The sequence below is a fragment of the Hakea prostrata genome, chromosome 10 (assembly GCF_041222555.1).
Source record: "Hakea prostrata isolate BN-2017 chromosome 10, UWA_Hpros_2, whole genome shotgun sequence".
Taxonomy (NCBI): Eukaryota; Viridiplantae; Streptophyta; class Magnoliopsida; order Proteales; family Proteaceae; genus Hakea; species Hakea prostrata.
In genome coordinates, this window is record NC_142609.1 from 43,028,893 (window position 1) to 43,044,449 (window position 15,557).

At 38.8% G+C, this 15,557-nt stretch overlaps 1 protein-coding gene across 1 annotated transcript; it reads right to left on the reverse strand.

Annotated features, from left to right (window-relative positions):
• Positions 1 to 567: 567 nt before the first annotated feature.
• On the reverse strand, positions 568 to 15,009 carry LOC149003185 (uncharacterized). Its single transcript, XM_089137313.1, has 7 exons — positions 14,573 to 15,009; positions 13,444 to 13,621; positions 7,808 to 7,905; positions 4,406 to 4,502; positions 1,598 to 1,683; positions 1,405 to 1,498; positions 568 to 891 (listed from the first exon to the last, which is right to left on the reverse strand). The coding sequence occupies exons 1-6, from the start codon at positions 14,852 to 14,854 to the stop codon at positions 1,445 to 1,447; spliced, it is 795 nt and encodes a 264-aa protein (XP_088993439.1). The 5' UTR covers positions 14,855 to 15,009; the 3' UTR covers positions 568 to 891; positions 1,405 to 1,444.
• Between the last annotated feature and the right edge of the window lie 548 nt (positions 15,010 to 15,557).

Genomic DNA, 15,557 nt, shown 5'->3' on the forward strand with positions numbered 1-15,557 from the left:
TCTAGATCCGCAAACAATAACTCAGTCTGCCTAAGAATTCCACTTCAATCCGTAACCCTAATAAATGGCCGAAGAAAACTTATATTTCAAAGACACATTTCAATTATTGTTCCTTATTTTTTATTCCCAAGTGGGAACGTGTTCGTTGACAAAATTCTTTTAACTTACCTAAACATTGCCTTTAATGGGGGCATTATCGAATGTAACATTTCCACTTAATTGAAATATTCCACAATTTATAGGGTAAGATCCACCTATGAGTGTTAATAAAATAAATCAAAAGTAAGAGCCCTAGTATGTGTAACTACACATGCACTGCTACTACTGCATAATGAGAAAAATATGACAAAAAAAAACACATACCTCTACCTAAATAGATAGATCCAGAATAACAAACCCACAAAAAAAAAAAAAAAAAAAATCAAAAATCAACCGTTAAAAGTAGAAATACAAATATTTATATTATTTGACTTTAATAAAGGTAATATAGACATTTCACAAAATGAGTTAACAGAATTTTGAATAAAATATTAAAAGTGTGCAATCTGTAAGTTAAAGCACTAAAACTTTAAACCCCACTAAACTGTGCAATCTATAATATTTTCAAAAAAAAAAAAATTCAGCCAAGCATTAATTTGGGAAGATTGTCATCATCACATGGATTTAAGTACAAGAGAATCTGAATTGAGGATGATATTTTACATCAAGAAATCAAAACAGACAAACAAAGCTGCTGTCTAATAGTACACATTACATGTTACTGGATACAGGAGTGAAAAGAGCCGTGCTTCAGTATATTTGCCAAATCTGACCATAGCAACTACGAAGAACCAGTTTCCCATATGTCAGAGACCGAAAGAGCATAAAGCAGCAAACACATCTTCTTTCATCCTGAAATGGAAACATCACAGGCAATGAATATAATCTTGATTCCTTGAATACAATATTTTTTATTGGCTCTAAAATGGGGGAGGACCATGTTTTAAGAGGGGGCCCACATATGGTCCACTTTATCAATGCTCAAAGGTGGTCCTCCTAAACATGTGGAGAGGAATCTGAGAGGAGCACAATGATCCAAACTCCTAAAATGGGGTGAGATACTCCAAGATTTAAGATGTCCAGTGATAAACAGGGCTTGAGCCAAGTTGACCCACAATTAGCTGTGAACAGTCTGAGTTGGCTTGCATATTCCACTTTACAGATCAGGTGAAGGTCTCTCTTGACTAGTTTTGCCCCAAGCTTGCACAAATAGAAGGGGTTCCCACTATTAAAGTCAATGTTAACTAGTTGATCAGTTGGTTTAAAAAAGCTAACCCACCAGTCCTTTTTTATGATTATAGGGGAAAAGCAGAATGTAAGACCTCAATAAATCACAAGCATCAAGGTTTTAGTGAAGTTGCTCACCTGGTCAAACTCTCATCCAGTGCACGTACATGGTCATCATTCACTTGTGCAATACGCTCTTCTTTGATAACTTTGGCTTCTTAAAAGTATGATGCTGCCAAAAGAGTACAGAAGGATGGGAAGCCATTCAGTTATGGTAGAAAAGGCCAGTTAATAAACTGAAAACTAAAATAAAATCAGCCACAGCAACTACCTTCTGCCTCTCCATAGCTTCCTGATCAGTCCTATCCTTCCAGGAGCTCTTACGTAGTTTAATTGGACGGTTTCCAACATATTTACCTGCAAATAAGTTCCCAACCTCAACAATGAGAAGGATAAGGGTGCTTCTTAATGCAAATTAAAAAGCTACTAACTAATAAAGTAACATTATCATGGCAAAACAGGCATGACCCAATCTGGAAAATCTAAACGCAGGAGAGCTGGGCCCAACATGAATTTGGCCCAAGAGTGTCTAGAAATTTAGTTCTTTGTTAAGGAAATTTTTGCGATCTAGTCTTTTATTTCATTTAAGGGAGTCAGAAAACGTATGAGATAGGGTTTGTTAGGGCTGGGATCACGCCACGTGGAGGAGAAAGAGATGATTACTGTTGGTTGGTGAGTTATATATAGCAGGGATGGCGTGAGGAAAGTTGAAGGAATGTTTATGAGTGTGTTTGTGGTCGAGGAGCAGAGTATGTTTTGGGGGTGACTGGCACTAACCAAACCAGATTATCTTTTTATTTTACTTGTATTGATATGAACTTTTGTGTTGTATTCGTCGGTTCTTATCACTCTGCATCACCCCGACTCTTCCATTTGCGACATCGTCGGCAAGATGGTCTTTACTGTTGCTGTTCACCACTTATGGTGAGAGGATAACCTTAGTAGATGGACTTCCAACTCCAGATCCTTGGACATGATTTGGAACCATCTAATTTGATGTCTCTTCTAAGCTCCATTAGCTTCCCCAACTCCCTATGTTGGACACCCCAAGGAACAGGCTCATTGTTGTTACCTAGGGTCTCAATGTCTCAAGTCCCCTTACCAGCCTTCTTGATAAAGGCTGGTTCCCTTCCCCCTCTTTTTCCCCTTGTAAATTCTTTCTTTGCCCTCTGAGGTTTTTGGTAATGATAGTTTATTCATCCAAAAAAGATGTTCCAAGTCTCTAACAAACCAGCTCTGTGTGAAGCAAGTGGAAACACAAGGTAGTTTATTCATCCAAAAAAGATGTTCCAAGTCTCTAACAAACCAGCTCTGTGTGAAGCAAGTGGAAACACAAGGTAGTGAAGTCTTTTGTCATATCAATTTCTCCCCACCTTCTGCTCTTTCATTCATCACTGTCGGGCAGGTATTCCAGCGGTTCTGCACTGCTGTAGTCTCTTACCAACTGGTGTCAGTATTTGTCTGGTGACTGATTATCTTTCTTACTACTAACAATCAGTTACTAACATTTTTTTTCATGCCTATAGCATGTTGTTTTAACAACAGAACCTGAAGTTCAGCCAGCGATTTCTAATAATACCATCTTGGCAGATATTTTTATTTTGTTTCAATAGAAGGCTTTTTTTTTTGGGTTGGGGTAATCCAACTTGGCTGCTATTAAGCCATGTTATTCCCCTCTCCATTACTACCAATGACCAAAGCATGGTGATCAAAGGATTGTTAGGTCACGAGTTATACAGGGTTTTGCCTTCCCTAATAACTCTTTGCTTTTCATAGTTCTATTTTCTGACCTTGTATGTTTCTTCCTATCCAACCATTGATTATCTATGGAATTTTTACCATATACCGGCATAGGACTTCTATGATGTATCAGTTTCACCTCCATTGGGTTTCACAAGCTCTATTTACTACAACTTCCGCCATATCCTCAGATTCAGCATTCAGGTTTACTTATTCTGCTTTCTGTAGGTTTGCCAGCATGCATGTGTATACGCCACCACTGGAGGGTATGCCAGCACCCTCTCTATGACACTGTTTCTCTCTTTTCACCCCCTGGTTTGTCCTGGCAAGGCAGAGAACTGGAATTTTGCTCGAAATTTTGGTGGTTTCAACCCAAAATTTGGTCGAAATTTCAGTGTTTTTTACCTAAATTTGGACTATTACTCGCACCTCATTGTTGTTCTATCCAATGTTGTCAAAGCATCCACCTAGGCGGCAAGGCGGTTTTTCAACCGCTTTGTTTTGAACCGCTTAATTGACATGCTGTTTTTCCCCATTTTTTTGCCTAAGTGCTACCGCTTTGTCACCTTGTGTGCTTTATTGCCACCTAAACGAAAGCAACCACTTTTTTTACATTTTGTACATATATTTTTTTCTTTTTCTTTTTTAAATCAAAATTTCTTCTACAAAGCAATATATAAATTTAATAGCTTAGTCATTTTGAAATCAAGGCCCATATTGCAAAGGAACTCCAAGGCTCAAAGTGACACAGGACCTCTACAAGCTTCGGGGGCGCTACCCCCACACCCTCGCCGGAGCCGGACCCTTGTGCCCGTCGGCAGTAGAATGTGAAGCATGAGTCATACTTACATTGAGAATCAACGAATCATTAAATAGACAATGACTTGGAGATCGGAATAGTGAGATCTATTAATTTATCATGTTGGCCCTATTAGTACATAGTCATTGTTATGATGCTTGATGAGATGACCTTATGTTTGTGTTCTTTTTTTGGATAATTATCATTCCTGAATGCTTTCTTTTTTGGATGAATGGGACTATTGAATGTTTGTTTAGCTTATTATAGAAAGTAGTTGTACTTGACATTTTTTACCCAACCGCTTTGGTCGCCTTATTGCTGCTTAGGCACTGCTTTGTCGCCTAATCGCTCAAACAGAGCCCCAATTGCTTTGGTTGCCTTACCGCCTTGACAACCTTGATTCTATCCTCTACTACTTGCTCAGACAACCCTTTCCTATATATTTATATAGAAGTCTCAGATCACTAAGAGAAATGCAGCTTGTGCATTTAAAGCATACAAAAACAAAGAAAATTGAAAGCCAAGGGAATATTCACTCACCATTCATTTCCTTCATTGCTCCTGCAAGGTCTAAAGGGTTGGAAAAGCTAACAAATCCATAACCTCTGGTTTTGCCAGTACGCTTATCTCTAATAACCTGTGGTTTGCAAAATTACATGCAGATGCAGAACTTCATTTAGTTCCTTGGATAAATAAGAGAATGAAACTCATAAAAGCTGAGATATATTCAAGAAAACAGAAGTCCACGTCCAAGGAAAAACTCAATGCACCATGGACATACTATTATATGAAAGAAATGGAAACCAAAGAAATGCATGACAGAGCACAAGTCACCTGACACTCCGATGAAGATGGAAAAAGAAAAGAAATCCAATAACAGTGCAGTTTGCATAGTTAAGAATAGCCAATTTTTTTATTAGAAACTAAGAGTCAAAGAAATATAAGGGGTGGCATGGTTTGAGACAACCCAAACAAAACAAAAACTCGAACAAACCACAGAGAGCAACTATGAAAAATCTTGGCCTGAAGAGGTTATGCTCCCAGAACATGCAATACAACTAACTGAAACCTTTCTTTAATGTAAAAAGAAAAAAAAAAAAAGAAGACTCAAAACTAGACTCAGATTTGTTCCTGTTGTGTGCAAGAAGCTTGTCCCTGCTGGTCAGGGTCTCCTCCTACCCTAAGTCTTGCCCTGTCTGGCAGTAGGCTGTACGGGGATGCATTCTCTTGTATATTTTCTGTGTTCTAAAACCACACTGCTCACTTACCCAAAAAACAGATAGCTGATTAAAAAACAGTCACTAAGAAGCGCTTTACTCCTAAAGATGAAGGCATTAAGAATTATTAAACAACTTCAGCTTCCTAATTATTCATATCACATACTGGAACAGTAAACCACAAAAGCCAGCAGGTGATGTATCCTCAATCATATGAGGGCCAAATACACCATGATCTTGTAACAGAACCAGCTCAGTGGACAATTAGGGTGTAAGTGGATGCCTCTATGGGGTGATCTCAAATGGGGTGTTAGGTTTTATGTTGAAACAATAATAATATTTGACAGGACGATGTAGTGGTAAGCGAAGAGTCCTAATGGGTTGAGAAGAGGTTACAAAACAATCAATATAGAAGGTTTATGGAGTTTCTCGAGATGCCATAACCTGGGGTGAAATCCTGAAATTGGGAATAGGGGATTCTAGAAGTCAAACCTGGGTGAAACATGGGTTGAGGGTATGTTGATGGTAGAGAGTTGCCCTTCAAGTTTGGTTGAGTTTGATGGGTAGATTAGAAGATATTAGGCTTCTTGGTTTTTAGGGCTTCAGGAAATTCAAGTTGAAGGTTTCTGGGGTTAGGAGGGTTAGAACGTGATGGAGTTTGGATTGAAGGTAGGGTTGGGGTGAGATTGTATTCGAAACTAGGCCAACTTTGGATGGCTGGTTCAGGAGATCTCAGGTATCTTGATTATGGAGGGAAAGTGTTTTGACCGGGGGGAATTAAGGTTGAAAACCAACAAATAAGGGGGAAAGGTGAGGATGGGGGGATACTGGTTTCCTTCCTTGCTAGATGACCTTGTTTACAAAGTTTGGATTCAGATTCAGATTTGATGATAAATGAAGGCAGAATCCACAGCCACACCTGGATCTGGACTTGAACCACCAAGAACCTAGTAAAGCAACCATAAGTATTACTAACGTAGGACACCAGGCCTCTTGAATATTACACACCAAGGTACGATTCTAATCTTAGATCAGACAAATCTCATAGAAGAGCAGCAAAGTTGATAAACAATTAGTAAGTAATCTTGTTCATCGTATTGATTTCTTGGCTAATCAGTCTTACAATGGGATTCCTCCTTGAAATATAATCGAGAATCTTTTGTATATAGGATAGGACTCCCACCTGAAATACAACTTGGACACTTGAACTAAACTAGGAACTCTAAATCATGGAAGCATTTGAAAGTTACTAAACTGATCAAACAAATACATAAAAACTATAATGCATTGATATGGCTTCTATGTTGCATGTAAGCATAACTACTCAACCATTGCTATATTGCATTTAATCATATACTACAAGACAAGTTAGGTTTGTCTAGTTGCCATGGAAACTATGATCAAACTGCAATATAGGGTTGGAATTTGGAATTCTATGCTGTCCTATATGGACTGATCACAAAAGTTACTCCATAGGCCATTTGCAGATTTCATCTTGGAGACGTGGAATCACATAATATTTACAGTTAGAAGTTAGTAACACTATATATATGTAATCAATTCTGTATTATACACTTGGAACTAAATCTCATATGCGGTAACCTGCAATTTAAAATATCCCCTGTTTTGACTCAACTTGACTAGTTTTGACCAAAAGAGTCCACGTTTTGCAAATTTCAACCTAAAACCCCTACACATATTACTGGAGGAAACCTGGATCAAAACTGAGACACTTTTTATGCCAAATATCAATTAACCAAATGTTATACATTTGTTACTTTAATCACTCAACCTACTGTTTATAAATAAGCATATACCACCGTTTGATTCCAATAAAAATGGTTAAAATATGGCATTGAAAAAATTTTGAAAAATCAACCAGCCAATTCAGGAACAAAAAACCTGGATCATGGCAATGGCTACAATTCTCAACTTTTAAATGCTGGGGATTTTCTCAAATCTGAAAATTTCATAAATCTTAATATGGCAAAACATTGCCCTGAAAACAAAAAATGTCATAAGATGATCGTATGCATAATGAAATATTCTTACTCAGGGCGCTTTTAAACAGCATATCTTGGTTTCTGGCTAGTTGAAATCAGGGTCAAAGACTCAAAATGTGCCAACTAATCAAGCATTAATAGTTTACCATTATTGGATAACCTCATCTTAACTAGCACATCAGATGCAATAAATGAAATTAGTGAGACATCCAGAAATTATTATAGTGCCAAAAGTTAACAAATAACAGGAATCCCAAACACAATACTCAGCCACAATAATAGCATGCCAGAAGCCAACTGGTGGTTAAGGACAATAACTACTTCACCTATTGGTATCCAGTTTTCAGGCTACTTCCCTAATTTCCAATCTAGTTCTACATGTTCACCAAGGAATTATCAATTGCACTACTGGACCTGCCTAACAACTAAGGACACCCAATTTCATGACCATGCAAATCAGCCACTGAAGTACTTACATGATGTTAGACTGGAACAAGTCTTTGTTTCTCCAACATACCTTCATGTTTCACACGAATCACACCTCGCAGACTATACACAGTCAGATATCAAACAAATGTGTGGACTAAGGTACAGAAAAACGTGAGCTCAGTGAGCTTAAAACCAGCATATGAAAGGATATGCCACAAGCTTGCATGCTCTAAACAAAAAAACAATGCAAAAGACATAAAAATTGTGGGAGTCAAAGCTTAACAGAGGTTCACCTTTGCCATGTTAAAGGAAGGAAATCTTGAAAATGCTTTTGAAAGGACCTCATCATTCACTTCATTACCAAGATCCCCACAAAACAAGCGAAAATCATCTGCAAAATGCCTTGTGCATCAGTGAAACTTATATATCAATGAATCAAATGAAAAGAGACTAATCACAAACTAAGAATTTAGGACATGCATACTGAAGTTAACTGGAATCTTAATGATTGAAATAGCAAAAAGGTACTTATAAAACAAAAAAAAGAAAGGTAGAACTTAGAAGATCTGTCCAAAATTCAGATGCAAATAACTCCTTCACCAAACAGCTGAATAGCATTAAAAGAACATTTTTAGTGAGTCTATTGTTGACAGTTCTTCCCATCAATGGAAGTGAGGATGTTTGGGTCTTAGTTAATTATTCTTAGTTTATATTATACAGTAGGAACAACATACTTGGATGGTTATGCCAGACTGAAGGAAATATTGTTTATGAGTAAGTCAATTTCAGATGATTCTATCCAAAAAGAAGAGTCCATCTGCTTTGAAGATTGAGGCACATCCACAGCAATTGTCTCATTCAGAAGGTTATTGTGCAAGGTTTCAATCTCCAAACACGATGCAGGAGCAATCCGTTGGACTGGTCCAAAGTCCAAACCCAATGAAGGACCTTTCAAATATGAATCAGACACAACTGGATTTTTCAATTTAGCAGCATATATATATATATATATATCAGGTAATCAAATTTTATTATTTGGGTTTCTCTGTAACTAGGTTGATTCAGAAATTAGTTTATTTTTGTGATCTAATTGTCCTTTCTATGATGCAAGTCTAAAATAGGGGTTAGATTTAGAGACGACATATAGTTGCTTTCAACATCTATTTGGAGTTCTATTTAAAATTTTATTTCAGTTATGAATCCAAGTAAAGAGTTTATTTTTATCTCTTCAAATACATCGTTGCAACTGGCAATTAGCAATGTTAAATTGGCATGAAGTAATCTATATGAGTATTCTGCTTCTAACACTACTAGGGCACCTTTGCTAGAAAACAATCTATTTCTTTTCAATCTCAAATTTAGAGTCAAGCTAACCCAACCTTCAGTGACCTAACTGTTAGAACCTCGTCACTTGAAAGCTGTCCTGTTGTAACTTGTGAGAACCAAGACCTCAACTGATATCAAGACTTATTATAATTCTACACCCAAGGTTGATTACCTAACTGTTAGAACCTGATGACCTAAAACGTGTCCTGTTGTGACCTGTGGCACCTGAGACCCAAACTGACATTGAGACTTATTATCTTTCTACAGCCAAGACTGATTTCAGAATCATCACTTCAGATTTATAGTTAAAATCTGGAGTCAACATTGCAGGGATCAGGGTGTTCCCGTTCAGCATTCTAAATTTCAGGCAGAATACAGGGTTGTGATAGGAGATCCATTCACCGAAGCATGCCGGTTTTCCGCTGAACTTAATGGTTCCTTGTTCAAAGAAGATACTATGTCCTTCCGACCCTCCTGGTTCAAAGAAGGCACCATATCCTTCTCGTCCCATTTCTAGGAAGTTCTTTCCTTTTAGGTTTCAATTAATAACCTTTATCTTTATACAACAACAACAATAAGCCCTGTCCCAACTGAATCGGGTCAGCTACATGGATTCTTGCCTTCCAATCAGTTTTGTTTGAGGCCATGCTAGATACAAGGCCTAAGCTATGCATATCCTTTCTCACCACTTCTCTTAAGGTTATCTTAGGTCTACCCCTAGCTCTTGTAGTTCCCTCAATCTGGATTATATCACTTCTCCGTACAAGGACATTTATGTTCCCATAATTATCTCCTCTCTCTTCTTGTTTGTCTTATCTTTACTCTTTGCTCCTTCCACTATCTCTTTTGTTCCCTACCTTATATTTGCTTCCATGTTTGTCCCTATAGTAAGCCTCTTTGCTTCCTACTTTACTTAACTAACAATCTGATGTATCCAGCCCCAAAAGAGCCTAGAAGGAGCCCAAGCCCATCCGAAACAGGGCCTAAACCAAAGGGAGCCAAATTCTATCTAGGGGTAGAATGGTCATTTTCCTATTGGATCGAGTCATATTTGGTTGACCAAGTCCAGTTTAATTTAAGAAAATAATTCTGTTTATATTTCCTGTTTTGGAGTCCTAATTCTTGAGTTAATGTAGGTCTTTGATTGTTAGTTGGAGGTTCTTTTTTTTTTTGGGTTGGGCCGGGGGGGGGGGGGGTTGATTAAATAATTCATTACCAAGAGAATAAAAGAAAATATAAGAGCACAAGAGACAAGCCCAGACAAAGCGAGAAAGAGGCCTCAACTAACAAGCAACCTAAGAGGCATTGAGCCTAGCAACTACCTAAAAGCAACAATTAAAGCAAACTAGTTACACAAGCATAGTGGCCCAAAGCCAAACTAAGAAGCAAATTAAGAGACATTGAGCCAAGCAACTGTTTAAGGGCAACAATAATAGCAAACTAGTTACATAGCACAAGTGGCCCATAGCCATACAATTAGACTAGAAAACAACCATGGAAGTGGACCAAAGGGCCCCCAGCTAAACCGACGCAATCTCCTGATTGATCGGAGCTATGGGAAGCCTTCCTACTAACAAAGCACATGGACTATGCAGCAGCACCACGGACCCAAGGGAATGTAGCATCATAAGACTGAGATAAAGAACGAAGAGAACTAGTTAGACTCCAAACTAATTGGAGAGTTAAAAAATGGTAGCCCTCATGGCTTTCCCCCAAAGCCAGAGAAGCCGTCAAAGGCTAGAACCCTCGACAAATTGAAGCAAACCCTAGAAATAGGAAGGGAAGAGAGGGAGAAACAAAGGGAGAAGAAGAATCTGAATCTAAGGTTGAACCTGATATGGAGAGATCAACAACTGTGGCTCTCAAGCTTGCCCCCCAACACTAGAGAGGCCAAAGAGGAAAGAATCCTCAACGATGTGAAGTCGAGCTCAAAAACAAAAAAAGGGAGATAGGAGGAGAAATAGAGAGTGGATATAAGTTCGTATTTGAGTTTGAACCCAATTTGGAGAGAACAACGATACCCCTCAAGACTTCCCATGATGCCAAAGGAGCCATCGAGACTGGAACCCTCAACAAACACACACAGATGAACCCTAAAATGGACCGAATCACTCTCAAATATTTGGACAAAGAACAGAGGCCGCGAGAGGAAGAGAAGAATAGAGAAGAGGAGAAGTGGAGAGGGAGTTCAGATCTCAAAACTAAGATCTTGCTCGATCACTCCACCAAAGAAACATAAGGAGAAGAAACAAAGAGAAGAGGAGAATCAAAGGGAAGAACATGTTCATCAAACCTCTAGAGAGAATAGAGAGAGGAGGAGAAGCAAAGGGAAGAGAAGAATTAGAGGGAAGAGAGCTGATCTCAAATTTGAGATCATGCTCGACCTAACCTCTACAAAACAGGCAAAAGGGAGGAGATCGGTGCTCAAATTAGGGAGCTCGACCAAAGATTACAGAGACAAAGAGGAGATGTGGAGAGGAGGTGAGGGAGGAGAAGAGAGAGAGAAGAGAGAGGAGAAGGAGGCGGAGAGACACACGGGGGAGTACTGACAGCGTCTCTCCTCCTCCGGAAATGCCAGAGAGAAGAGAAAGAGAGGAAGAGTGAGAGAAGAAAGAGAGGAAGAGAGACGAGAAGGAGGCGGAGAGACACGCGGAGGAGGATTGCCAACATCTCTCCACCTCTAGAAACACCGAACGAAACCCTAGTAATCAGTTGTCGGCTTCTAATTCTTCTTCTTCTTAGAACCTCTTCTTAGAACCCTGGCTTGCCTGAGATTCTGGATTCTAGAAGCTTCCAACGGCGGAGACAAGCACGCTTAGTAGCAGCACCAACGACCCGATGGAGCCTCCATTGGAGAAAGACCCTCTCCTCAACGGCTGGCCCTCCTAGACTCGAGACGGAGGAAGGAGGAATTCGATGGCTTGAACCCTAGCTTGGAGGATTCCACTTACCTCATTAGTTGAACTATCAAAAACCTAAATAGAACGACGTTTAAGATAAGGTTCCTACACTTAGGGAGCCCTATCCTCACCTACGACGAGAGATCCTTCTTCTTAACAGGACTTCTATTTAGTTAGGTTCCTATTGATAAGTGCAACCTAATGAGGAGAGTTGGTCTAGGAAGGTCTTGCTCAATGGAGGCTATAAATAGCTTGGTTATTGATGTAATTTTTCAGTCTGGATTAATGAATTGATTTGAGTTTGAGAATTTGGCTTTGGGAAAGTCGTGGGATTCCCCTTGGAACCTTGCGGCTGGAATAAAGTGCTTCCATTTCAAGTTTGAGTCTCCTTCATCATCTTTTTCAAGCTCATCTGTAGAATTCCAGCAAGCTCACCAACATTCAAATTCTCTTTTGCAACTTCTGTAACAGCAGCCAACTACAAGTAACTACAGCCCCTTTCCCCATCATTCCAGCCCCTTTCCGAAACCCTAGAAGCCACTCCCCATCTCCTACTTCTTCCCACATTTTCAGCTCCCACCCCTACTGGGAATCCCTCATCCCAGTCCCCTTCCCTTCTTGTTAAGACCTAGAGTTGCCCCTAATCCCATCACAAGTCATTCCCCACCCCTTCCCTTTAGTTTCAGCCCTTTTCCAAACCTCCCCTAGATCTTTTTGCTCCTCCCCATCATATTCTTCTTCCAGCTGGAGCCGGTCCTATTCCTTCTGGGAGATCTTCAATCCCAGCCCCATTCACACCCCCGTTTCCCCTTATTAGAATCACAGGAAGCTTGGGAGCAGAGTCCTACTTTTAGTTTCTACAAATCTGAAGTATTTTGGAGAGTTTGAAAATTCTGCAAGTCATCTTCTACCTTGAGATTTGCAGAAAATTCAAATTTTCAGAATTTAGATTTTGTTAAAGTCCAATTAATTGGGAATTTATCCAAACTGAAAGGACATCCACTAAGGACCAATCTGGGCAGCAGAACAGCAAGATATTAGCCAACCCTAGCCTAATCGAAACCCTAAACCTAAGCCCTACTTGGTCTAGGATCTGATCTTCAAGTCTGTATTCTAATTCTCACATAAATTCAGGTCTGAAATAACAATCCAGCAAGCATAAACCCCTATTCTGCCTTAGCCGAAATACCCTATAAACCCTAATTGTGTGTTGGTTCCAAAATAGAAGATCCTGAAGATTAACCCTAAACCTGGGTTTACATCACAATCCCTTAGAAATTTCTGTACAAGATTACCACTGCCATTCAACTGCTATGAATTTCCTTCAATTCAAGTGGGCCCATAAGAGTCAGGTTTTGGAACCTCAGGTTTGCATCAAATTTCTTGAAAAAATTTCAAAACTTTGATAAGATCCATCTTTACAATGAAAAGTGCTATTTTTGACTGGTAAAAGGTTCTCAGGAGTCTTTATGGTGGTAGCAATCAAGCAGCTATGCATCCCGTGTTCTTTCATCCCATTGGATAAATATGAATCGTGGGAAAGAGTACTATAACTTGGAGTCTCGGACTGCTTGGATAAGCCTATCAACAGTCCAAATGAACACAAATGAGCAAAAGGGAACTACTAAGATTCTAGCTGGTTTCAATTCTAGTTGCATTAGGCACATGAACAAAGTACATAATAAGTGGAATAACGATCATACTCTCTGGCCAATCTGCAAGGGTTGGATCCTCCCAGCTCTGCCCAGCAGCTTTACGAGGTACTGCTTTCTTCTTGGTCTCTGACTTGTGTTCAATTTCACTGTTTGCCAGTGCAGCTTTTACACTTTCGAGTGCTTCTGGGGTAATTGTCTGTGCATCTCTCTGAAATAACTGTTGTGCCTGTTTTGATTATAACAGTAAAAACATCAATAGACATTTTGTCGCAACTTTGCCAATACAAATTCAAGGTGTAGGCAATAAACTATGAACCAGAATATATAAATAAATAAAAATGCAACAGATAAAAACATAACAGTACCCCCACATACTTGTAAGAAATTACACAGACAGCTCTGAATGAGATAAGACCCTTGACGGAATGGAATTTCCTCGATGGAACATCAATTATTCCAAAAATCAGATGCAAGAGAACCACAAAATCCCTTATCACCCTCCCAAACAACTCCGTAACAAATCTTGAAGACAACTTTTACATTTAGCAACAACATCTTTTTTACATTAAACAATGACCTTTTCTGAGCACAGGGGTTCAACAACTTGTCACCAAAAGTTCAAGTATCTCAGTAATTTTAAGGCCGAGACGAAACAACAGGAAAATTTTAGGAAACAGCACTGTTTCAGTAAAAAATTTGGACAACTCTGTACTGAGGAAGAAAAGAAAAAAAATCACAGTTGCAATGAATTTTAGGTCATTGGGGCCGTTCCTGCCCCCACCCAAACGACCAATCAAACAAAGGCAAGAATGCCCTAACCTGAGTCTTTGAACAATAAGCTCTGATCAACGCCAAAAATATGGCCAAGAATGACTTTGCAGCTAGTATTACCCGTCATTGGCTCAGGACCCAAAAAAATAAAGCTCATCTTTCATGACTTCAAAATTCATTAGTTTAGTAAAGTAACAAAACGAAATAGAATTCACTTCAACTCATAGATTTAATTAGCCCAAGAAAATGAGTGTTCCGACGGTTAAATAAACAACTATCTATCAAAGATTGAAGATAAAACGCAAAAAAGCAAACCAAACACAATGTGGTAACTTATATATAACATCAGAATAAGAAAGGATCAAAGAAAACTTGAGTTTCTTATAAATTCAAACCACGCACTAACCTGCTGATACTGCGGGAGCGAATACACACCAGAGACGGATGCAGGAGCCGGGTACACAGATGACATAGCCGGAGGGGGCACTTTCACTGCTGGAGTAGGGATTTGCACTGTCGGAGGTTGATGCATGTATGGCTTCGGGTACTGCTGAGCGGCCATGTGTTCTGATTGTTGAAGATGGAACGGTAGAGGAAAATAAGAGCCATTCGAGTACGTGAATTGTGATGAAGAAGCGTTTGCTCCAGGAATAGGAACACCATTCGAAGTAGAAGATTCATTCGCCATGACCAATAATTTCTTAAAACTCGAAATAATCAAATCCACGAATTGAAGATACCTGCGAATGCAGATGAGTTTATTTTAGGGTTTCGAGGAACAAACGAAATCTCTGAAAATCACATGCGAATTTTCGCTCTCAATAATCTGGATACCGGGTCGACCGTCAGACCGGTGATTGGTTTATCAACAATGAGCAAATTACATATACGTTGTGAGTCATTCTATTTTATCAAACAGATCCCTTATTTATTGACCCCCCTAGTTATTGATTTCCCGTATTATCCCTATATAATTAAGAAGAGATGACAAAGGAGGAGAAGAAAAATAAATTTCATGCAACAATTGAAAACAAGAGATAGAAAAGAAAGAAAGAAAGAAAAAAAAAAACTCATGCAATAATTGAAAACAAGAGATGCAATAATGAAAAAAAAAAAAAGAGTGGTTGTGAACAATAGGACAACGAAACATAATTTTAACGTAGTTCAGTATTCAGTGTGAAGTCTATTTCTGGTAAAATTAAAATCCCCAATCAACTATATTATGGGGATAACTCTTGTTATCTTTAAATATAGATGGTAGTGTAAATGAGGTGATATTTTATAATGAGTGAAATTCTATAAAGAATATAAACTTTACAATGCTCATGTTTGTTAGTTTCATATTGTACTTAAATACTATTATCCGGTAGGTATTCTTATATATATTTTTA